We start from the raw sequence: 26162 nt of genomic DNA on the forward strand, positions 1-26162 counted from the left end.
GTTTAATGTAACTTTACACAAAACTGAATTCTAGTTTTGTCTTTTGTTACCTTCGTTCTGGCCGGGTTAGCGGTTTGCCACGCCTCCACCCTCACGTTCGCTATCGATGGACTGTTTGCTGTTGTATTGCCTTCAAAATATTCCGAAAATGATGCACACAAATGTCCTCACAATAGGATAACCCACGACCACTTGCCAACGAGAAGTAGTCTTTAAAGAACGATCGCGGGACCTTCTTTCCTTAGAAAGAATAACAGGAACTGCAATAACTGAGCTTCCCACGTATTGATTGTGGGTAATGAAGTTTTATTCTGAGAAAGGTTGCCATTGGCTATGGGTGTTGTGTGCACGAGTATGCTTCATTACCCAGAAAGCCCTCTTTTTGCCCGCGCATGCGCGTTGTGCCTTTCCTGGTCGAAACTAGTCTGAATAAATCGTTCAGTCCTCGTAGATATAGTAGTTATACACGAAAGAGATACGGCAAAAAAAGACACTGCGCTACAATGATAAACAGCCTCTCATGTCATGGCCACCTGGCTTCGTCGGATCTCGAAATTGTAATTGTATCGCGAGCGAATTATCCGATCGAAATTTTCGTCGTAACACGAGCATGTTGTATCACGAGGTACCACTGTACAGCAAAGAAAACCGCAACCTTGCTCTCAATTATTCACGAGGTCATTTCTGTTTTATGTGATGAAACCGACTGTGCTTCTCAGGAGGCGCAAAGCAACCGATTGTGTCGGCGACTGCAGTTGAAAGACATTATTCCCGTGGAGATGCTGAGGTTCACCAAGTATCCCCTGCTGCTGGACAACATATCTAAGTACACAGGTAAAGTCCCACTCGCCTCTCTCACCGCCTTAATGATGTATCTGGAAATCTCATCTTAACTCGCATGACTCGCACTTTAGGAGGCGACACTAATAGTAAAACCCACATTTGTAGAGCAACATGGCATCGACGAATAAATTTCAGATGGGAGATGATTATTTTTAATAGGCCGGGTGCAGCAGTGCGCAGATTAGTAAACGTCTCACTCATTATTCTCATTCAGTCCTGCTCTCACGCCGGGTTTTATTATCTTTTTCTCGTTTTTTTTGTTTATGTTAGATTCACGGATGCGGGCGATAGCAATTTACTAGATTCCTGGGGGTGGTATTTGACCACCAATGGTATTTTATCTCTCTTAGATGATGCAACGGAGAAGAACAAAGTGAAGCAGGCGGCCGACTGCTGTCGAAAGATCCTCAATCATGTTAACCAGGCTGTAAAGGAGTCTGAAGACAAACAGGTTTGTTACAATGAGAACTTAAGTTCTTCTTTGGTGGTACCGAGTACCGAAATATGCCCAGTTTCAGTACCAAGCAGGAAAAATAACATACCTTCACGTACATCACAGGTGTCAAAGTGGCGGCTCGCGGGCCATATTTGGCCCGCCGCATCATTTTGTGTGGCCCGAGAAAGTAAATGATGAATGCCAACTTTCGGTTTTATGATGAAATTCAATTGAAGATTGTAGGTTATTTCCTGTGTTTTCTCATTTTAAATCAATAATTGCAAACCATTTGTACTCATTTGAATGTCCAAAAATGATCTATCGATTAGCATGATCGAGAAAGCTGTCAATGTATTAATCGATTAATTTTGGCAGCCTAGTCGGAAGACATAACGGCCCTCCGGATGTCATCGAAACTACCACGTGGCCCGCGACAAAAATGAGTTTGACACCCCTGACGTACATCATTCGTGAGCTTCATTAGCGATTTACAGAGCGCTTGGGAATCATAATTATGTTTTGCAACGTATTCTGCATCACAACCACAACAAATGCAAAAGAATCCATCTTTTTTTTCATTTGATGTACAAGCAATTTTCTTCAGGTTTTCATTCAAACAGTTTATTCGTTTTTGCTCCTTAGTTCACTACTGTTTTAAAAAAAAAAAAATTTAAAGATCTTGGAAAAAAAACCTGTTTTTACATCCTGCAGAGACTTGAGGACTACCAGAGAAGACTGGACCTGTCGTCCCTTAAGCAGACGGACAACCCAGTGATCCTTGAACTAAAGGTGACTGGTCACTTAAATCCAAATTACTTTCTTAGTATAAGAGAGGTGATAATAACAACTTAATGAATGGCATATTAATCATGCAGTAACAGAATGAGGAATGCTAACGTAGCATAATGTAACATCTTCTATTTGACTATATACATTATACTCTAACAACATGAATACTATGACAGTCATAAAAATGCAGTTTTTTTAACCACATTAAATACAAATGATGCCCAATAATGGTAGTAAAACGAATTTATTCAAACAGAAGTGCTTTATGGATTCAAAATTCTAATGACCTCTTTGTTGTTTCCCTTGGTTAGAACCTGGATCTAACAAAAAAGACCATGGTCCATGAGGGTCCCCTGTCGTGGAAAGTCAACAAGGACAAGACCATTGGTTTGTCATTTTAGAATAGGAAAACATTGTGTTCTTTCTGTCGAGCTCACTAACCTGATGGATGTGTGTCAATATCCTCTTAGAGCTTTACACTCTCCTCTTGGAGGACATCCTGGTCTTGCTCCAAAAACAAGACGAGCGTCTCATTCTCAAGTGTCACAGCAAGAACCTGGCAGGGACCGCCGACACCAAGCACATTTTCAGCCCCATTATCAAGCTTAGCACCGTTCTGGTGCGCTCCGTAGCGACAGGTATGCCCGAATGAGAAAATGTAGCTTCTTAAAGGGACAACGCATGTACATACAAACTCTTATACACTCACACTTCCACTTTCACTTTGATGCGTAGACTGTGTTGTTTTACCTTGTTTTGTCGCCGGTCTTTTGATCGCCCGTTGTTTAACGGGTCAGGGCGACCAAAAGACCGGCGACCAAACGACCGCACACGGCCCAAATGGGATTGATTCCATGTGCTCGGATGGACTTTTACCAACCAGTTTTCTTCTTTTTTTAAATATTTTTTTTTCTCTCCCCCTCCTACCAGACAACAAGTCCTTCTTCGTCCTCTCCATGTCTGAGAACGGTGCCCAGATCTACGAGCTCATGGCATCCACAGTCTCGGATCAGAGAACGTAGGTGATAGGTTCACAAATGGGTATTCCCAAATATACGCCGTAATAAAACAGACATCTGACTCATAACCGGGTTTCTTGCAAGAGAGAATCGATCCACACGCGTCTCTCTTGCTAATTTATTACATAACATTTAACAACATGCATCACAGAAGCCTAAACAATTGAGTCGTGTGAGCCAGACATGAAGAAGTCCATGTTTCTCATAACAATTTAAAGTCCTCTGGATCTTCCCAAGAGAGCTCGATGTGAACATTAGTTTTGAGAAGTCCAGGTGCAAGGGGAGTGACCTTCCCGTTGTTTATCACGGTTGCAAGCAGATGTACTAAAAATGACTTTTTTAACGTTAATAAGCTAAGTAAAGCAAAGCGTTCTTCATTGCAAGCCAATATATATAATGATTAATATTCCTAAATAAGCAAACCATTCTTCATTGCAAGCCAATATATAATAATGTAATCAAATAATAACCCTAACAGCAGGAAACCACTATTATTGCTTTTTATTGAAATATAAATATACATTGCTCCAACAGAACTGCAGTATATTATCTACCTTGATTTAACCCTTCAGAAATAAGATTAGAATTAATTGATAACATTTAGAAAGGATTTTTTAATTTATTTCTTTATGCAAGCTGACGTCCTTTTCCCCACCAGGTGGCAGAATTTAATCACGCAGCGAGCCGAAGCCATGAAAGTCAAACCCCACAGTGTCATACCGTTACATCAAACAGAGTATGCCGATCTTACCCGAAGCCGTAACCCCACTCTGACGACTTTTCGTTTTCCCTAAATCGTACTTCCTTGTTTTCCAGCGGGGATCGAGATGGCGTGGAGATCATCACATCTGGAGTCGCTCGGCTGAATAAAGACCCGGACCGGACATCCACTGGCAGTGCTCAGTCCACAGGTGACCGACCAGGTTCGCACTTTCCTCCCATTGAAACGTACTCGAACTTATCAAGCTTATCGCCGACCGTCTCCACAGATAAAGAAAGCAGCCCGGCTGTGAGCCGTGCCACTCTGAGCCCTCTATCAGCTAGCAATCCTTTCGAGGCGGAGAAGAGCGAGAAAGAGGAGGAGGAGGAAGGTTTTGGCGACCCCGAGCTCGCGTATCGACAGCCTGAAGACGGAGGGATCGATTCCTTTAATGTGTTTCCCTCGAGAGCAGATGAAGCGCTGAAAACATGTAAGAGCACGGGAATAGAATCTTTTGTTTTGCGTCATACATACTATGCATGAACTCAAAGGCCATTACACTATTGTGGTTTACAAGTTAACTCAAAATAATACATTTAATTACTAATGTAGTTGCCATTTAACGTTTGAGGTACTTGAAAAAAAATTGTGGATGAGAAGCTTCCCTCAATTTGGTGGATTTATCTCATATAAACACAAGTACTTAGCCATACCGGCAAAATATACAGTATTTATTTGAGTGTAATGTGCACCCGTGTATAACGCGCACCCATAATTTGTGACTAAAAATTGGTGTCATTTTTTCCCCCACTTTTTCTCTGCTCGCACCCAAAACTTTGCTTCAGTTTTTTGGTAGAAAATTTTGCACCTCAAAATGACCTAATCAATAACACATTTAATTAATTTAGTTGCCATTTAACGTTTGAGGTACTTGAAAAAAAATGCAGATGAGAAGCTTCCCTCAGTGGTTTCATATAAGCACAAGTACTTAGCCATACCTGCAACATATACAGTATTTATTCAAGTTTAATGCGCACCCATGTATAACGCGCACCCATAATTTTGTGACTTAGTCTAATTCATCATCATAATATTAACATTTTTCCAACTTTGATTCATCATCAGATTCACCAAACAATTGATTCCATTCTTCTCAAGTTCTTTTTTACGTCCCTGAGGGAATTTTTTCACTGTCGTAGGGCAGTTTTTTGGTCATAAAAGCGAAGACCTCATGTATTAGGCGCACCCAAACTTTGCTTCAGTTTTTTTGGTACAAAATTTTGCACGTTATACTCGAATAAATATGGTAATATTCTTGGTCGTATCATATAGAGAAAAATTATCTTTGACCGTTTATTAGGTGAGTGGCTATTTTTGGTATTTTATCAAACAAAGTGCCCCAGAAATCATCTGGAAATGTCGGAACTAAAATCTAATTTCTTTGGGGGGGGGGCCCAATGGTGTAGTGGCAGCGCTAAAGCAGGTGTTGGTGACGCAGCTCATGTCGCAAGAGGCCGCGGAGCGAACGAGGCGGTCAACGGGGGCCCGTCTCTTAAGGACCACCTCTCTGAGGACGCCCGTGGAGAAACGGGTGATGGTTCACAACGGCTCGGAGAGAAACACCTCCCAGACCGAAGACCCCGCCCAAGACTTGGGCTCCGGCGACACCGGGTTCTTTGATTCCCCTGAAGATTACGGTGAGTACGCCGGGCTTTTATGGAGGTCATAATGTGACAAAAGTTTTTACCTACAGCTTGTATTCCAATTATTTTTTTGTGAAAGAAGAGTTAGTTAGACATTAAAAAGCCTCACTGTAATCAATAGTTATTTTTTTTAAGTGTATATTGTTTTTGGAGGATTTGGGGGGGTTTACTACTTAAAAATCACCAATTACAGATGACAGTGACATTTTGCATAGGCGGGAAAAACTACCAAAAGGTGTTGGAAAACCAAATCACAAAAATGATACTTCAAGTTGTGATTAAAAGAAATACGCAATCTAGTAAATAGGTCCTGAAGTGTTTTTAACAGTCATGTACAAATATTTTCCTTACCATACAGGTGATTTCTGGGAAAACACGAAAAAATAGTGCCTAAAGGGGCTGAAATTTCAACCAATCAGACGTCTTGTGATCTAAAAATACTAAAAGAAGTGAATCTGAAAAAAAGCAAGTTTTGGTGGTATTATGATAGTATTATAAAAGTGCGGCCAATTGTTTGATTTGATACTGCAAAACTAAAACTAAAAAAAATACAATAAATTTATGTGACTGTCAAGATTACTTAAAAGCACAGCATTTTTGTAGGTGTTTTTATTTTTAGCTTTGTCATAGGAGAGGCCTTTTTTTACATTTTTTTTCCATGAATGGATATCCCTTTTTTTCAGCTGGCTTTTTAGTCCTGGAAGGATACGGCGGTCCAGGGGAGACCAGCACCGATGATGACATGTCACCCTCGGGGAAGCAGTTGAGCGCATCGCAAGGTTGCGCCGCCGACTCGGGCATCAATCTGCGGTTCTCGTCAGCGTCGCACGCCGGCAGCCTCTCGTCTTTTAGCCGACAAGTCCTGTCTCACCTGCGGAACCTTCAGGCTAACCTCAACCATCTGAAGGTGATCATTCATCACCGTTAGGTAACACATATTTACATGAACCCGGGTCACCGTAAATCCTTTTTTTTTGCAGGAGGTTGAAGCCAAGTACAATAATCTGCGTCAGAGGCCGGAGAGATCGACGACGCAATCGGACGGAAACCAAGGTCAGTGACTCGGATTGGAAATTATTTGTATTGTCTCGCCAAAGCAACAGGTAAATTTAAAATGTGTGCACTTCAGGGTGAAGCTTTAAATTTCTTGTATAATGACAATACAGTGGTACCTCAAGATACGAGCTTAATTCGTTCCGGGACTGAGCTCGTATGTCGATTTTCTCGTAACTCAAACGAACGTTTCCCATTGAAATGAACTAAAAACAAATTAATTTGTTCCAACCCTCTGAAAAAACACTAAAAACAGGATATTGGATTGGAAAAACATTTTTATTTGTTCTAATTCGCCATCTATTAACAAAGTATCAAATAACTAGTGGTTTAATAGTATACTAAAATGTCTTTAATATAACTAAAATTAGATGGATTTCGTTGAGAGAGAGAGGGGGAAGATGGCGGCAGATTTTTTTGCAAGGCAACACGCTTGTTTAATAACATAAACAAATTTAAATGAACTCTGATTACGATGCAGACACACTCAAAAATAAATGTAATCTAACCTTACACTAAACTTAATTCTAATTTTGTTTGACATTTTGATACCTTTCTTCTCCCGGGTTGGCTTTATTTGCTCTGCCTCCACCCTGACTTTCAGATGCAACCTATCGATGGTAGTTTGCTTTTGTCTTCCCTTTAAAATATTCCCAAAATGATGCACACGAATGTCCTCACAATAGGATAACGCACGGCCACTTGCCAACGAGAAGTAGCATATACGCCATTCGCACTGACTAACGGGAAGAGAGAAAAAAACACTGAAAAAAATGCAACGCTCCGCCCAGTGCTCGCAGAGACATTACAAAGAGGGAGTTGCGACCAGAAAGACAGTGGCCATGATGTTCTTATGAGCAGCCTCTCGCGTCCGCTGTCTGCTCATAGATCAAAATTTGTCTCATATCTCAAGACAAATATTTGCCCGAAATTTTACTCGTATCTCAAAATTCTCGTATTTCGGGCCACCACTCGTATGTCGAGGTACCACTGTAAAAAGCATTCAATTCAAATCACATATTGAGGACGTTTTAGCCAATCAGAATGACTTTTATTTGCGGAAAAGGCTAAGCTAAAAAAGGACAGTGTAATTGATTTTAAAATGGGAGGTTGTAATATTCGATCCGGTTCTCGCATTTTTCGAAATGGCATCCTGACTTGTTGTGTTTTGTGTCTCGCCAGATAAGAGATAGTGGGCATCTCAGCTGCACCTTCCTTCTGGGGATGGAGGGCAAAGAGTTGTAGTTTTTCTCCAACTTTTGTGCATCCTGGACTCGATGGACCTCCCATAAGCTTGTCCCCCCCCCCCCCCACTGCCAAGCCCTCTCCCTTGAGACCCCCAGCCCCCCCCCGTCCTCCTTGCCACCGGAAATAAGAGACTTGACCGGGGCAAAGTCGCTTTCCCCATCCGCACAAGGCAATCAATCAACCCACATTTCCACCTAACACCCCACTGCAAGAAAGAGAACTGATACCAAAATGTACAAAGAAATGTGGGTTTATATACAGTACATATATATATACATAAAGGTCTATGTATATATATATTTAGATATATGAAACACAAAGCAAGAAAAAGGAAAAAAAATAAGATAATGTATTAAGAATTTTTTTTTTATCCCAAGATGTATTTATTTTCCCTTTTTTGTTTGGTTCTTATTTTTTTTTAAGAAAATGTTTCTTTTCCTGACATTGCGTGCATGCTGTTGCTACTTTGGCTGCATTTTCTTCTTTCTTTTTGAGTCACACAGGCTTGGTGTGTTGGCAAGGTTCAGACCGCTTGGGGGTCCGATCCCACGGAATCGCTGGGGGTCCGATCCCACGGAAAAGCGGCCTGTCTGTAAGTCCCTTTTTTTGCCCACTCCACCCACTCTCTCTCTGTGTTGTCGTCAAAAATGGAGGAGGTTACAACTAGTGTAGCTTCAAACTAGAATGAAGAGTTGCCAGGGCTCTGATCTGGTCTTGTTGCCTCCTTCCATTCCTCCTCTATGGATGTGCTCCTCTTTCTCCATCCATTCCTCCCTTCCTTGATCCCCCCCTCACCCCTCTACATGTCCTTCTCAATTGTGCTGCCTGTGGGTGTCTCCCTCTCTTCCTCTTCCTCCTCTTCCTCCTCCTCCTAACTGCCTGCTATATGTCTCCTCTAATCCTGTCATGAAGCTCAACATGTACTGTACCAAGATCATGTTGGAAGATTATGCATAACTTTAATAAATAAATGGCGCCCTGACCCATTTGAAAGGAAATGCCCTCTTGTTTGCATACCTGGCAACCTCGGCCAATTGCTCCCCTTATTAATGATTGAAATCCCTCTTATTAAGCCACGTGTCAAAGTGGCGGCCCGGGGGCCAAATCTGGTCCGCCGCATCATTTTGTGTGGCCCGGGAAAGTAAATCATGAGTGTTGACTTTGTTTTAGGATCAAATTAAAATGAAGAGTAAAGATGTATATTAAATTTCCTGATTTTCCATCTTTTAAATCAATAATTGTATTTTTTAAATCCATTTTTTCTGTGTTTTTAGTTCAAAAATCATTTGGTAAAATCTAAAAATATATAAAAAATATGTTCTATTCTAAAAATATATTAAGCTAAAATGAACAATGTTTTAGATCTATAAAAAACTGAATATTCAGGGCTTTTAATCCAGTTCTTTTAATCCATTTATTAAAAAATATCTAAATATTATATCTAAAATGGTCCGGCCCACGTGATATCAAGTTGACGTTAAAGCGGCCCGCGAACCAACCCGAGTCTGACACCCTTGCTCCAGACGAACAGTTAGTTTTTTAAACTTATAACATAAATTAAAGGCATTCATAATGCTCTGTTTTCATAACACATTAAAAATGCTCCCCATTGGTTATTAAATAAATAAATAAAAAATATCTCACCCCTGCTTAGATGCTAATTGGATCCTTATGCACCTCATGCTGTAGCGCAATGGTGTTGCCATGGTGATCAATTCTGCGATAGGAACGCTTGACTAAATGACTTACCTGTGACGGGCAAGGCAAGTTTTTTCGTCAGTGTTTGCAATCATTCCGGATGTGACAGTGGTGATGACTCAGCATATGTGGGTGTAATATTTGAATAATGCTCTACATGTTTCCATTAACACGTGCATTCCATTCAATAGCTTGTGAGTTTTCTCATCAATATGCTAATGCATCCACTCCTCTTGTGTATTGGCTTATTTACCACTGTATGCAATTCATGCATAATCCCCATCTAAAATCCAATCACATTGCTCATCTTTGCTTATACAGTAATCCCTCAAATATCGCGGTTAATGTAGACCAAACATGGCCGCGATAATCAAAAAAATCGCAAAGTAGGGTCACCTCACCCCTATTATAACTATTAAAAACATTTTTTTTCTTTTCAGTCCTAGTAGCAAGAGTGGCTTCCGTTTACTAGTTTCAGCCTGGATTTTCACATTTTTAATGAACTTAAAAATCAATATATATATCAAAATATAATATAAAAAAATTGCAAAGTGAATTTGCGATAACTGAAGTCACAATAATTGAGGGAAAATTGTTTTTTTTACTTTAGGCGATGGGTATTTTTTTATATATACGGATATGGGTAAATATGGATATTTTATATATATACATATATATTGGAAATAATTAATAGGAGAAAAAAATCGCAAAGTTAATTCGCGATAAGTGAAGTCGCGATAATCAAGGGAAGAGGTTTTTTTACTTTCATTGATGGGTATTTTTTATACGTATATGGATATGGGTATATATATATGGATATTATATATATATATTTTTGAAATAATTAATCGAGGGAAGACTGTGTTTTTTTTACTTTAGGCGATGGGTATATTTTTATATATACGGATATGGGTAAATATGGATATTTTATATACATATTTTTGAAATAATTAATAGGAGAAAAAAATCACAAAGTGAATTCGCGATAATCGAGGGAAGACTATGTTTTTTTTAACTTTAGGCGATGGGTATTTTTTTATATATGGATATGGGTATATATGGATATTTTATATATCTATTTTTGAAAAAAAATCGAGGGAAGACTGTTTTTTTACTTTAGGCAACGGGTATTTTTTATATATATGGGTAAATATGGGTATTTTATATATATATATATATATATATATATATATATATATATATATATATATATAATTTAAATAATTAAGAGGAGAAAAAATCGCAAAGTGAATTCGCAATAAGTGAAGTCGCAATAATCGAGGAAGACTGTTTTTTTTACATTAGGCGATGGGTATTTTTTTTTTCATTGTCTGCACCATCTTTTCTATATTTTTAAAGATAGGCCCGTCCCTTTATTTTTTGGATTGGAGGTTACAAGAGTTCATTCTCCTGCTCGTGTCATAAATATGCATACTGTAGACTATTAGAGAGATACTTGAGAGTAGCTAGAAAATGTATGCACACATCCATCGCTTCAATTAGTATTCAATTTTTCAGAATGGAGATTGAATCGGGTCGCTTCCGAATGAACTTTGTTGCCTTGGCTGCCGTTGACGCCTGTGGAGGTCTAAACTGGGAGCTTTGGGAAATAGTCACCATGGCTACATTTATTACAGATTGTGTGTTTAGTCGTTCACATGAAATATCCCCCAAAAATGTGGTTTTGTTGCCCACAAACAGGAAGAAAATGATACCATTTAAAAAAAATCTGGTTGCTTTGATTGAAATGCATTGCAACAAAATGGTTGTTTTCCAACTGCCAAATAAACCACACGAGGAAGGGGGGGTAAAAAGTCCCAAATCTTTTGATTTAAAAATAAAACCCACTCATTTCAGGATTACTTTCGTATAATTTCCCATTCTAAAGTCAATTTTTACCCACTCCAAAAAGTCCCTTTTTATTTGTCCCATTTTATTTCATCGTGTAAAAGAACCCGCCTCGTCCTTGTGCTTAATATCCTTTTCATAATTACAACACGCTGTCCTCTAATGAGATGCTGATGCCCCACTGCTGTTTTGTTTTATGTTTAAAGCATGAGCATGAATTTCACATGAGCTTTCAAGTCGAACAGGTCGCTTTTACATCGATGCTATTCGTAAACAGCGAATTTAAAGGGAAACCTCGAATGAAGTTTGCGGTCACGGGTGAAGCCAAATCTAATTTTCACTGACAAATTAATTCAGCGAGGGGATCCTTAAAAAAAATGTCAGGCGCCCCGTCGAGCTCACCGCCATCTAATCTGGCTTTTTGTTCATATCCGGCCCATTTTGTATTTCCAATTACTATGTACATATATCGACGTAAAAGAGCGCCTTGCGTCCACGTGAAGGGAAAACATATTCCCTGAAAATAGCATCTTCCATATTGAACGAAAGGGGTCGTCAGATAAGGCGGGAACTCGTGACTCCGCGGGAGATGGAAGGCCGATGGAGGGGGACCGAGACGGGGTTAGGTAGGTGATTTTAATCTGTCTGACAAGCTCCTGCGGAATGCTGATCAATAATGTTTTCGTGGTAATGTCAAAAGCAAAGCTCAAAAGTGTCCAGGTTTTGGGTTTGGTGGATGGGTGGGTTTTCCTTATGTGTCTTGTCTACGTTTTTGCCTGATGTGCTTGTTTGTGATTTGTCATCATCCTCTGTCTGTGTATATAAACCCGTGTTTTGGCTTTTTTTTGTAGGAGTATTGTTTCGTTTTCTTGTGTCCGTATGTAACAGGTGTCAAAGTGGCGGCCCGGGGGCCAAATCTGGCCTGCCGCATCATTTTTTTGTGGTCCGGGAAAGTAAATCATGAGTGCCGACTTTCTGTTTTAGGATCAAATTAAAATGAAGAGTATAGATGTATATTAAATTTCCTGATTTTCCCCCTTTTAAATCAATAATTGTAATTTTGAATCCATTTTTTTCTTTGTGTTTTTTAGGTCAAAAATCATTGTGTAAAATCTAAAAATATATAAAAATATTTTCTGTTTCCCACTTTAATATGGAACATAATTAAAGAAAAGTGTGGTTTCCTTTTGCAATGAAAAACAAATGATTAAATAAATGATTTTCCCTTACTAAGAAAAAAAAGATCCAATAAACATTGTTTTAGATCTATAAAAAACGGAATATTCAGGGCTTTTGATCCAGTTCTTTGAATCCATTTATTAAAAAAAATATCTAAATATTATATCTAAAATGGTCCGGCCCACATGAAATCGAGTTAACGTTAATGCGGCCCGCGAACCAACCTGAGTCTGACACCCTTGCCGTAAGTAATGTTTTACCTACTCGTCAGTGTGCGTCCTCACTGTTTAGTTTTTACTTTGCCCCTGTTTTGATTATTTGTATAGTTATTTTCCATGAATATCTTAACTTGTACACCAGCACTTCCCTATGTTTTTTCTGCTTCCCGCTCCTGGGTTCAACTTGACTCGCAGCCGAAGGCAAATCATGACCAAAAAAAAGTAGATATGCACAAAAAGAGAACAATGACAAAGTCCCGAGTGGGGTAAGAAAGCACTTTTTGTTTAGCGGGGGTCGGCTTCCTGCTCTCCCACAGCGGGACGGATGCCCGCGAGGACTCATTCGCAATGTCGGAAAGGTTTCTTGCAGCACCCTGCCGTCTTATGTAAATGCAATGCTGTGGTTGCATTCGACCTTCCTGTGTGGATGGAGTTTGCATGTTCGTGGGTTATCTCCGGGTACTCCGCTTTCCTCCCGTATCCCAAAAAACATGCTTGCAAGGCTAATAGTATGTTAAATTGTCCCTGGTTGTTTGTCTCATTGTGCCCTGCGATTGGCTGGCCACCAATTCAGTGTCGCCTACTGGATACGCTACAGCACCCTTGTGAGGATCGGTTGTACTGAGAATGAATGAATGTTATAGATCACTGTGTCAAAGTGGCGGCCTGGGGGCCAAATCTGGCCCGCCGCATCATTTTGTGTGGCCCGGGAAAGTAAATGATGAGTGGCGACTTTCTGTTTTAGGATCAAATTAAAATGAAGAGTATAGATGTATATTATATTTCCTGATTTCCCCCCTTTTTAAATCAATAATTGGAATTTTTTAATCATTTTTTTCTGTGTTTTTAGTTCAAAAAATCATTTTGTAAAATCTAAAAATATATATAAAAAAAAGCTAAAATAAACATTGTTTTAGATCTATAAAAAACTGCATATTCAGGGCTTTTAATCCAGTTATTTTAATCCATTTATTAAAAAAAATCTAAATATTATATCTAAAATGGTCTGGCCCACAAGAAATCAAGTTGACGTTAACACTGCTTATCAAAGTGTAACCTTTGCTGTCATGGTAAGGGATTGTCATGACTCCAAATGAGGACCACGGGCGGATGGTTGTTTAAAAACAATGTCGCCATTTTTTAAAACACACTATGTACAAAGAGTGGAAACAACAGCAGTTTAACAAGGCAATTATAAAGGAGGGGATAGTATTTTTTCCGGGTTTTTTCAGTATTCTCAGCATGACTATTTCCTCTTGAGGGTATGTTTAGGCAACAACTGACCTAAAAATGGCTTTTTAATACCCTCAGTTTTGATGAGAGGTCAAACACTACGGAGATAAAGTGTGTAGATTGCTGACAATGGAAAGGGAGAAAGGAGCTCCTTGTAATTACCGTATTTTCACGACTATAAGGCGCACTTAAAAGTCTTAAATTTTCTCCAAAATAGACAGGGCGCCTTATAATCCAGTGTGCTTTATATATGGAAAAAAATGTGTCATTCATTGAGGGTGCGCCTTATAATGTGGTGCGCCTTATAGTCGTGAAAATACGGTAATGCCAATTAAACCCCTAATTAAGTCCGGCCTAGCGACTGGCACGCAGGCCGCCGCAGTAGAGAAAGACAACAAGAATGAGTGACTATTAACTCATTTCACTACCATACACGTATAAAGTCATAGAAACATTTTTTTATGATGAAAGATGGGAATTTCATCTAAAGATCCGTCAAAATCATTGCAAGTGGCAGATACAAAAGGGGGATGTCTTGTGGAAAATAGCTGGCTGTGATTGAGTTAACATGTTTTTCTGCAGGGCCGTGACTCATTTTTCATTTCATTGGGAAATCTATTGGAAACCTGGAAGAGTCAACTGTGTTCCCCAAATGCTCAAAGCCATGTTGCCATCTTCACTTGTCAGCTCAATTATACTCAAGATTGTGTTTGTTCTCGTGCTGGTGAACTTGGATACTCTCCATCTGTCATAATACACTTGGAGGACCATCTATGAACTTTCTATATACAGATATATAGTCTTGTGTTCTGTTAGTCAGTTAAATGTATTGTATGATTACAATAGATCACAGGTGTCAAAGTGGCGGCCCGGGGGCCAAATCTGGCCCGCCGCATCATTTTGTGCGGCCCGAGTAAATAAATTGTGAGTGTCAACTTACTGTTTTAAGGTCAAATTCAAATGAAGATTATAGATGTATTATATATTTCCTGATTTTCCCCTTTTTAAATCAATAATTGCAATTTTTTATCCATTTTTTTCTTTTGGTGTTTTTAGGTCAAAAATCATTTTGTAAAATTAAAAATAAATATAGAGGTGACCCTACTTTGCGTTTTTTTGATTATCGCGACCATGAACCGCGATATTCGAGGGATTACTGTAAACTCAATAGCTGCTAAGTGACTAGCTCCATCTAGTGTTAAAAATGAGAAGTGCAGTATAGGTTGGACTTAAGATTCTTGTGCTGGCGATTTTCAACTATATTTTCATGCTTTGCTGTGGGCCAATAAAAATAGGACACCACTATTTTATACTATATACATACAATATACATTTATTTTATACTTATACGCACAAAGGACATGATTAGCTTGTTTATATTAGGTTTTTTTATTGTGTTTTTTGCCGTTTAAGAACGGGGACCATTTTATTTTGACAAATGAAGAAAGAAAAAAAAAATACCTGTTTCAGTTTTATGGACTGAGAGTTGTAAGTCCTCCGAAGCGTAAATCAGGTTAAGTAGGACAGCTGGAAGAAAGAAAGAAAAAAGCACTGAGTACAGCAGTAATGCCTCGTTATTGCCTACACCTGCTCATCACTCAAACTATGTCGTCTTCTGGAGAAAATCCAAGTTTTGGCGTCCGCAGTTACAGAGGAGATGACAAGGATGCGGACCACGTCGCCCCAGGCGTCCTTTGGGAACAACAAGGTGTATTTACACACCCTGACATCATTCACAAGGTGATGCACGGACCATCCGGAAGGCTCCGGCGATTTCTTGATTCATCGCCGATAAGCATTTAGTAAGTAAAGTGTTGACGTACCGTCTAAAAAATGACATCAATAATGCAAGATTCTGTCAAGATTTTGCTCCATTTATGCGTCATGGTCGACCCGCGTCTTATATATCTACTTTATGATGTCTGCGTGTGTATTGTGTTATTCCCGAATGGGACACATCCCGGCGCAGTTTGATTTAGAAGCAATCAAACGGAGACATTGGGACATCATCATTGGCCATCTGCGCCGCTTTGCTGTGAATTTGGACAGCGACCAAAACAATAATGTGATTAATATCTCGCCACACATATTGACCCACTTCAGTTCACTTTCAAGCGGCCGTCCGTCCTCGTCTAACTTTTAAGCAACTTTCCCATAGAGCTCAGGTGTCAAAGTGGCGGCCCGGGGGCCAAATCTGGCCCGCCGCCTCATTTTGTGCGGCCCGAGTAAGTAAATAATGAGTGCCGACTTTCTGTTGTAGGATCAAATTAAAATGAAGAGTATAGATGTATATTACATTTCCTGATTTCCCCCCTTTTAAATCAATAATTGTCATTATTTAATCCATTTTTTCTGTTTTTAGTTCAAAAATCATTTTGTAAAATCTAAAAATATATTTAAAAAAGCTAAAATAAACATTGTTTTAGATCTATAAAAAACTGATTATTCAGGGCTTTTAATCCTGTTTTTTTAATCCATTTATTAAAAAAATTCCAAATATATCTAAAATGGTCCGGCCCACATGAAATCAAGTTGACGTTAAAGCGGCCCGCGAACCAACCCGAGTCCGACACCCTTGTTGTAGTCTATGATTGGATATTGCAAGCAATATTTCTTAGCAATCATTTCAAAATCAATAAATTCCTTGTTGAACAAGGCTTCAGAGCCAGGTATCATTCGGTTGGTGAAGAGTCGGCCATGTTATATTTGTGTACAGAGTAATAATGGCCTTCCAAAGAAGATGGCAGCAATGATGATGAGTTTGTAAAACGTTCAGAGGGGAGACGAGGGTGCCTTCCAAGAGCGTCAACAGCTGGTGGAGCTTTAGTGAAGGACATGCTGACAAACAAGCTTTCCCCCCGTCAGCAAGGCACGACACGTGGCAGGTGCTGCTAGCTTTGTCCCATATGTTTGCAAGGAGCGTGCAGTAGGGCCTTCAAAAAACTTGAGTATATATATATGTGTTTCATGTTCTATTTGACTGAGGTGCTCTTTCTGGATTTTAACCCTCTAAAAATATATACATAAAGAAACAAAACAAAATAAAGGTAAGAATACTATGGTTGGCCGGGCACCTATCCAGGTATATTTATTTTACAAAATGATTTTTGAACTAAAAACACAGAAAAACATGATTAAAAAATTACAATTATTGATTTAAAAGGGGGAAAATCAGGAAATTTAATATACATCTATACTCTTCATTTTAATCTGATCCTAAAACAGAAAGTTGGCACTCATCATTTACTTTCCCGGGCCACACAAAATGATGCGGCGGGCCCGATTTGGCCCCCGGGCCGCCACTTTGACACCTGTGATCTAATACGTGGAGTTGACAGCCATAATTAGAAAAAAATGTTTGAAAATGCACCATTAATTACTTTTCAAAGATATATTTATTCAAAACTTAATATTTGGCCTGGTGGTGACGTTAGTAGAAGCGTCAACCTGCCCCACCAACACCTTTTTATATTAGATTAGATTAGATAACTTTATTCATCCCGTATTTGGTAAAATTCATTGTCACAGTAGCAAGAGGGTGATTTTGATGATATTTAATTCATTAACCAAATGAGCAACAATTACATGACAATTTAAAATCATGTCACATTCCCAGGAGGCAAATATCCCTTTGGGTAAGAATGAAAAAAATATGTCAGTCATTTTTAGGTGAACAAGATTGTCAATGTCAAAATGTTGAATCTAGTGAATTAGAGAAATAAAACACGGCCATTTTGTATTTTCTCCATCTGTTTTGGCCTTCCGAGAACTCGAGAGGGTCGTCCGAGGACACAAACTAGCTTGTCAATACATCACCACTTTGAATGCAAATGAGGGAAACTGCTGACCATCCCGATTGGGATTGGTCAGTAATGTTTATTCCCACTACGTGCACATTGCCAGCTCCGCTCAATCAATATGGCAACGGGGGCCCGACAGGGACGTTCTATGACAATGTGATCCGCCATCGGAGAGACACACACAATTTTTGTATTGACGTCTCGCCACTTTGCCACTTTTCACGCTTTGTTGACATCCGGCCCCAAAATTGCAATGAAAGTGCTTCCATTCTTTCCAATACAATAACTAAATCAAGTGCATTTTACTTTAGAAAAGGGATAAATACTGTAAAAATGAGTTGCATTGAAAACAAACACGTGTACCATTTGCTAAGTGTTGCATTGATATACTTTAGTGTACCAGTGTATATAGATGTATGTAAATTATGATGTATTTTACTAGTGGGCTTTCAATAAAATTACCATCCCAAATATTTTATACTGTATTTTCTTCAAAATATAGTATTTTTAATTAGTGTTACTCTTTGAGATGAACTGCACTGTTTTATTGTTGTGATGGAAATTTATTATTATTTTTTATGTTTGTCCTTTATAGAGCTGCTATGAAAAGTGTGAGTAACTGTGAACAATTGTTTTTGATTTTGTGAATTATTAAGTGCATTTATAAGTGTGATTTTTTTCTGTCAAGTTTATTATAGTAACAGAACACAAAATGTCAACATCACCACGTCTTAAACTCTATGTCACAGGTGTCAAAGTGCCGGCCCGGGGGCCAAATCTGGCCCGCCGCATCATTTTGTGCGGCCCGAGAAAGTAAATCATGAGTGCCGACTTTCTGTTTTAGGATCAAATTAAAATGAAGAGTATAGATGTATATTAAATGTCCTGATTTTCCCCCTTTTTAAATCAATAATTGTCATTTTTTAATCCATTTTTCTGTGTTTTTAGTTCAATTTTGTTTTTGTAAAATCTAAATATATATATATATATATATATATATATATATATATATATATATATATATATATATATATATATATATATAAAAAGCTAAAATAACCATTGTTTTAGATCTATAAAACAACTGAATATTTAGGCCCTTTAATCCGGTTCATTTAATCCATTAATTAAAAAAATAGCTAAATATTATATCTAAAATGGTCCGTCCCACATGAAATCGAGTTGTCGTTAAAGCGGCCCGCGAACGAACCCGAGCCTGACATCCTTGCCCTAAATAAATGGAAAGCTTTATTGGTTTAACGACATCTTAAAATAGTTTGTGGGTCACTTTGACATGCAAAAGTTATGGAAAACTGTCAAAAAGAGTTATCCCGAGAACCCATTCTCAGAAATAAGATAATAAGAGATTAACTTGGTGGTTGATTTCCCAGTGGAGAGGCGTTCAGGCCCTCCACAGATGCAACTAGATTTGTGATCAGGTCTTGGAAAAAGTCATTTTCCCCTCCCATTGCTTTTCCACTTTAGCCTGGATAGTTTCGATTTCATCGGTAAATTGCCGTGAGGCGTCATTCCGAAGAGGTGTCAATGCAACACTTAGCTGACGGTTCCCATTTAATTGCAGCATTTTATGGCCCCCAGTGCAGCGTACTGGTTTTGCGGCGGTTGTGGTTTTCCTCCACGCCCCATTAAGAGTGCACATGCACGCATGTATACAGTAGTGTGGAAATGCAACAATGCACAAAGCATCACTCCCACAGTGGAAATGTGACCGTGACAAGATGTCTTGACACTAAATGGCGTATTATTTCCCCCACTGGAGGGCAGTAGATACAACACTGACATATGGTAGTGGCAACTGGTTGGCAAACTGTTGCTTGGATTGCCTCTATTTGATTGATTTTTATTTTTTATTTTTTTACTTTGAATCTTCTCATTGTCTTTTTTTCCCTATAAATGATTATAGATTATTATTTTAGAAATGTTTGTTTATTTTGTTTGGTTTTGGCAACCCCTGATAGTGTCGACCTTGATAAATGCACTACATAAAGAATCATTAAAGATTTTGGCAGAATGCACGAACAATTTATAGTATTTTTATAAAAATGTATTTATCATTGTGGGAGATCGGTCAGACTCACAATTCTAGGGGTCGAGGGTTCAATCCCAGGTTCGGACCTTCTTGTGTGGAGTTTGCATGTTCTCCCTGTGCTTGTGTGGGTTTTCTCTGGGTATTCTGGTTTTCTGCCACATCCCAAAAACATGCATGCTAGGCTATAAATGAATATTTACCATTTATACTCGATTTTTCTATTATTTCTTCAATCAATAGTTCCCTGAATTATAATTGAATGGAATCCTTTTATTGTCATTACATAAGTACAATGACATTTAAAGCTTCACCACAAAGTGCACAAATAACAACACAATAAATAAATACCTAAATAATCAACTAATAAATAAATAAATCCACAATAATATCACCAATAAAAAAACAGACAAAGCCCTTGAATAGTTTAAAGCATGCAAATTAAACAACAGTCATTTCAATTGATTGAAAACAATACCCAAGCATTTAAATGCATTTTTAACATATAAAATAAACCTAAAAACCACAATAATAATTTAACCACAGCCTAGTAAGCAGCTACCTGAACAAAAAAAATGTCGTGAGATTTCAAAACACGATAATTTAACAAAAAAATAATATAGTAAACAACCTACCACAACACTTTAACTCATCACGGATGGATGAAAAATTAACATCAATTCTACTCTCATTAGTTGTAGCCATAAATATTGCATTACAATCCAATTTTCATCCCAATATGGAAGAAAATGGGCGATAGAGTAAACTTCCCCCTCTGCTCCAATAATAATTTCAAGAGGCCTTAACGCGGGAGCGCAAAATTGCATTTGCCGTCGTGTAAATCGTCCAGCGCCTTTGCGTTGATTGCCGGATAATGCTTTCGTTTACCCTCGAGCCCGTAAACAGGGAACCCGCTTTTTCTCCACTGTAGGTGAGCTGTGCAGAATAGAGTAGCTTTAATCCAAACGCGGTTGAAAAACAACAACAAAGGTTCATTTGTGATGTGCTTTTAAGGAAAAAAAATCTTCCTTCCACATAACAGGACTGGAATTTTGCTATCATCTTTATTTTTTTAATGGTGACACTTATCAGTGTGTTCCTTAAGCCTCTTTTTTTTGTTGCTACAAGGGCTTTTTGGCATGAAAAGATTTTATTGGTAGCGAGGTATGTTTTTGATTCACAAGTGGCTCTTTACGTTGCGGCGGATGGATTTGTAATTATTTGAGAATAGTCCTTGAGATTTTGTAATATATCGAGTGCAATGGTGGTTTTAAAGTGATCTGATGAAGTGGTGTTTTATACATTTGTACTTGTGCTTTAAATAATTGAGGAAAAGTTGTGATAGGTATATTATGGTGGTGGTGAATTCATTTTAATTTTGCAGCCGTTTGGCAGATAGTGAATAAAGTCTTAAAATTAAAAAGGTTTTGAGATTTTTATTGTCATATTAACCGTCAAACTAAATAAAGTAAATGGCATTTTCATTCATTATTGTATTTAAGCACAGTTACACAGCGATAAATTAAGATAATATTGTATATTTTAGGTTTTGTACATGGATTTAAGACAGTAATGCGAGTACTTGGGCTCCCTCTTGTGGTACGCAAAAGAATGGCTGAATATGCAAACAATCCAACAGTACGCTGCATTGATCGAGGTCCTTAAAAAAATCCAACAATCATTAATAATGTTGCATTCTTTTCAACTATTTATGAAAAACTTCACTCCGAATTTAAGGAACAGGGACATCCAATTTAAAATATTTCCAATCTCCATATTAAAATCACCCAAGCCACCTACCGCATGCTAAACAAAATACAGCGTGATAGCAGCCAATGAGATTTTGGCACTTTTTTTTGTGGTGGCAATGCTGAATTGATGATTATGCTGGAAGTTGAGCTGAAGATATTGAGCGATGATCCTTTGTTGTCCTTCGTAGCTCCCTTATCGCCTATTAACCGCAGCGCATTTGTGCCAGCATACGCTTGAAGATGTGATTCATCTCCTTTATACAAATTGCATCCATTCCTCTCAATTACCATAAAACAGGTGGCTGCTACTTCTACACTGTAATTCTCCTCAGAAGCGGACGCTGCACGCCGTGGCGAGCCGACGTAACTTTCGTGAACTCGTCCTCCCCGACGTCAACGTGTTGATGGGGCGTCAAAGAGTGAGGTGGACGCTGTAGGATCAGCGTTGAGTGGCGGGCCGTCAGGGCCTTCAAGGCCTTTTCTGCTGGCCTAAGAAATATCTGAATCATATATTATATTTTGTCCATCAATACTTATTAAATAATTCCAAATTGTCTGTTAGCTTCCTTTCATTGATTTTCCCCCTGGTTGCACTGCTTCCAGATGTGTGTTTTCATATTGAAGCATTTAACCAATCACATTTCAGCCATTATCTGTTGCCAGGGTCAGAAATCTGCCTCAAGGCCTTCACAATCAATTCTGCAGGCTCTGCTGCATTAAACAAGCGTCGATAAGACTGTCGCTTTACCCCAATCAGATTTCGAGTTGGCAACACCACAATGCCTTGTCACAGGCGTAGGGATACGTCATTGCTTTCACCAACTATGATTGGCTAGTGATTAGCCAGAGCTACAAAACTGTATCTGGAGCGAGCTGCACAAGCAAATATATTGTTGTGTTAATTTAAAGCCATTTTCAAGACAGACTTTTCAAGAAAAAAAAGCTGGACATCATTATGAAAGTTTGGACAACTCCAAAGCAACTCCTGTCACAACCGGGAACGAACATTTTTAGCACTAAATCGAATAAAAACGTATGCCAGAAATACAACAGGACAGGCTCGACTTTCAGCATTAGCTTCGATGGCGATAGAAAAGAAGGAGGATGGATATTGTATACAGTTAAAAAGGATTTTTGGTGAGTAAAATATGCCTATATTCCTAAATAATATTTCAATTGTATGAGGTTATTATTGATTATTTTTTATGTGTTGCAGCTGTAGCTGCAGTAGAGGTTTTATAGCCATAAAATAGTTTTGGAGGGTTGGATTGATCCGCTGAAGGCGTCGCCAGAAAATGCACGGACGGCCGCTGGCGTTGATGGAAAGGTCAGCGGGATCTCAACTCCTGAGATGGCGGTAAACTTTTCACCCGGGTGGCGAGGAACGAAACTGTCTTGCCTCGCCGTGCGAATGACAGCCAATCCCCTCCAAGAAGCCCAAACGTGGGAATAAAGGAAAAGCAGGAAGTGTCACTTTTGCTTTCTGTTGAGAAATCTGGCAGATGTTTCAGGTAGTCGTGGTTGAGTGAAAGGCCGAGTTGTCAAATGTAGAGATTTCAATGAATTATTCACATGCAAAGCCTCGCATACTACGGCCGTGAAGTACACTTTAGGTGGGATATCTTTCCCTCAGATGTGGCAGATAGTGCTGAAGTGACGGGTATGTGTTACTTTAGGTGTAGATAACATCTGAATATTTCATGTTGGGCCTAAAGTGAGGTCGTTCTTTTAATTGTCTTATTTCTAATGTCAAAGTGAGCTGTAATATGAAGCCATTACTCGAGATCAAGGGTGTCAGACTCGGGTTGGTTCGTGGGCCGTGTTAACGTCAACTTGATTTCACGTGGGCCGGACCATTTTAGATATAATATTTAGATATTTTTTATATATAAATGGATTAAAAGAACTGGATTAAAAGGCCTGAATATTCCGTTTGTTTATAAATCTAAAAGAATGTTTATTTGAGCTTTTTAAAATATATTTTTAGATTTTACAAAATGATTTTTGAACTAAAAACACAGAAAAAATGGATTAAAAAATTAAAATTATTGATTTAAAAGGGGGAAAATCAGGAAATTTAATATACATCTATACTCTTCATTTTAATTTGATCCTAAAACTGAAAGTCGGCACTCATGATTTACTTTCCCGGGCCACACAAAATGATGCGGCGGGCCAGATTTGGCCCCCGGGCCGCCACTTGTGCTCTAGCAGTTCATTTTCTGAACTGATTTATCCTCATTAGGGTCGCGGGGGGTGCTGAAGCCTATCCCAATGGACTTCGGGCCAGCCAATCGCAGGGCACGAGGAGACAAACAACCATTCATATTCACACTCATAGCTAGGGGCAATTTAGAGTGTCAAATTAGGCTACCATGCATGTTTTTGGAATGTGGGAGGAAACCGGAGTACCCAGATAAAACCCCTGCAGGCCTGGGGAGAACATGTAAACTGCGCACAGGTGGATCGACCTGGATTTGAACCCAGGACCCCAGAACTGTGAGGCCAACACGCTAACCACTCATCCGCCGGCCGCCTTACTTTAGCACTATTAATTTAAATTAAAATGAAATATTTTAAAAATCTCACTATACTGTTATAATGACAATAAAAAGCATTCAATTCAATATCTGGTGGCATTTTAGTGCTAAAATGGACATTTTTGCACAATGTGGTGAAAGCTTTTAATCTCATTATATATATTATAATGACAATAAAAGCACTCAATTCAATTCAAAATCAACTTTGAGCTATAATCTTACATTTTTACATGTATATAGATGTATGTAAATTATAATGTATTTTACTAGTGGGCTTTAAATAATATTACCATCCCAAATATTTTATAGTTTTGGTTTTGGGAGTGTTGTTTGTATTTCATTCAAATTATGGTATTTTTGATTGGTGTTATTCTTTGAGATGAACTGCACTGTTTCATTATTGTGATGGAAATTTATTCTTTTTTTAATGTTTGTCCTTGATAGAGCTACAATGAAAAGAGTAAGTAACTGTGAACAATTGTTTGTGATTTTGTGAATTATTAAGTGCATTTATAAGTGTGATTTTTTTCTTACATAGTTAAAATCTCACAATATTGTTATAATGACAATAAAAAGCATTCAATTCAATATCCGGTGGCATTTTGGTGCTAAAATTGACATTTTTGCACAACATGGTGAAAGCTTTTAACCTCATTTTACTTGTATAATGACAATAAAAGCACTCATTTCAATTCAAAATCAACTTTGAGCTATAATCTTACATTTTTACATATATATGTTCATTAACATGAATATGTGCATGTTCAATAATATGTACTGTCCCTTTAGTTAAAAAAAATCCAACTCAAACTCAAGTCTATGGTGTTTTTTTTTTCTTCTCCTCTTCCTTGATGATCTGATTCACATCACCTGTTGCCTTTTCTTCCTTAACTCTCAAGTCAACCACCTGTTTTTCACTTCCTTGTTATCCCTGTTTGTGTCTTTTTACTTCCTGTTTTAATTCAAGTCAACATCAATGTCACATCTGTGTTCACTTCTACTGTGTTTTCCCCAAGTAAGTTTAGTTTGATATGTTCTATTTTGGTTCAATGCTTTCTTCAGAGTAGCAGCAAAGTATAGAGATTAAAGTAAATATGCAAAGTAAATGAAAAAGAGAGTGATTAAAGCCCTGCCGATGTATGCATGCAACATAAATGAAAAAGAATGTTCCGGTGAATTGAGGCGGTAACAACATGGTCGCCGTGACTCTGATTAGGGAATTGCAGGGGTTTCTTAGTAGTTATGTGTCTTATTTACACATGTATGATAAGATGTGAAACATGTAGATGGTTTATCAGCAAGCATGCTGCTCTTATGGGAGTAAATGGATGAAAATATAAAAGGTCAAGTGAACTTGGTCCTCTTAAAGGGCCAGTTACGATCACCAACGCAAGCAGACGTGGGTCTTTTTGATAGTATACACAAAATAAACAGTTATGTTTAATTCACAAAGGAATAATCTAGTGTAGCAACGATACTGATTGCATTATTTGTGCTGGTACGGCAGTAAAATAATGTGGGATGTGCTAAGAATAAAAAACAACTGCTAGATGTACTTTTCGAGCTCTGTTTTCCAAATGTTGGCACTGAATGATGCCCCATAGTTGCCATTTTTGGCCATTTCTAAAAAGACATAGAATGTAATGTAACTATATCTATGTATATGCATGTTGTTAATCCTTGTCTAATAGAAAAAAAGGCTGCAAACTTTCTCTATAAAGCACACAGTGCAATCTTATTCCTCCTTTTGAGCTAAATATTGATGATTTGACGATTCCGGTGTTAACGCCACTTTATGAATTTAATGCAAATGGCCAAATTCTACTAGGATTCGATAAAATATGTTAGCACTGAATCGTGCTGAGAGGCAGGCACGCGCCAGTCATCAGATTTGCGCGTGCGCGTGCGTGCGTGTGCGCGAGGAAAAAAAAGAAAAAAAAGCTCAACTCAGTCGGCTCAGCATCCTTCGGCGGACTGCAGTGGATGCAGTTGAGCATACGGGACTCCACGCACACGCACGCACACGCACACGCGCACGCGCAGCTGCTCAACATGTA

The 26162-nt window shown here is 38.5% G+C and overlaps 2 protein-coding genes across 7 annotated transcripts in view; both read left to right on the forward strand.

Moving 5' to 3' along the window:
• The window catches only part of arhgef12a (Rho guanine nucleotide exchange factor (GEF) 12a), a 73241-nt gene that overhangs the window by 29489 nt on the left and 17590 nt on the right, over positions 1 to 26162 (forward strand). For 5 of the 6 annotated variants that reach the window (XM_077610699.1, XM_077610703.1, XM_077610704.1 and 2 more), the window contains 13 exons: positions 720 to 834; positions 1194 to 1294; positions 1991 to 2068; positions 2380 to 2455; positions 2539 to 2706; positions 2999 to 3086; positions 3746 to 3823; positions 3904 to 3998; positions 4077 to 4277; positions 5254 to 5484; positions 6174 to 6397; positions 6471 to 6543; positions 7726 to 8789. In XM_077610699.1, the coding sequence (XP_077466825.1) occupies positions 720 to 834; positions 1194 to 1294; positions 1991 to 2068; positions 2380 to 2455; positions 2539 to 2706; positions 2999 to 3086; positions 3746 to 3823; positions 3904 to 3998; positions 4077 to 4277; positions 5254 to 5484; positions 6174 to 6397; positions 6471 to 6543; positions 7726 to 7736 (1539 nt within the window). In that variant the 3' untranslated portion in view covers positions 7737 to 8789. Of the gene's footprint in view, positions 1 to 719; positions 835 to 1193; positions 1295 to 1990; positions 2069 to 2379; positions 2456 to 2538; positions 2707 to 2998; positions 3087 to 3745; positions 3824 to 3903; positions 3999 to 4076; positions 4278 to 5253; positions 5485 to 6173; positions 6398 to 6470; positions 6544 to 7725; positions 8790 to 26162 lie in introns of those variants that run through there. The other variant, XR_013303487.1, reaches the window with a different exon arrangement.
• The window catches only part of grik4 (glutamate receptor, ionotropic, kainate 4), a 220526-nt gene continuing 219375 nt past the window's right edge, over positions 25012 to 26162 (forward strand). Inside the window, exon 1 of the mRNA XM_077610706.1 lies at positions 25012 to 25120. The gene's annotated coding sequence lies outside the window, so the exon portion shown is untranslated. The remainder of the gene's footprint in view (positions 25121 to 26162) is intronic.

The sequence above is a fragment of the Stigmatopora argus genome, chromosome 10 (assembly GCF_051989625.1).
Source record: "Stigmatopora argus isolate UIUO_Sarg chromosome 10, RoL_Sarg_1.0, whole genome shotgun sequence".
NCBI classification, from domain to species: Eukaryota; Metazoa; Chordata; class Actinopteri; order Syngnathiformes; family Syngnathidae; genus Stigmatopora; species Stigmatopora argus.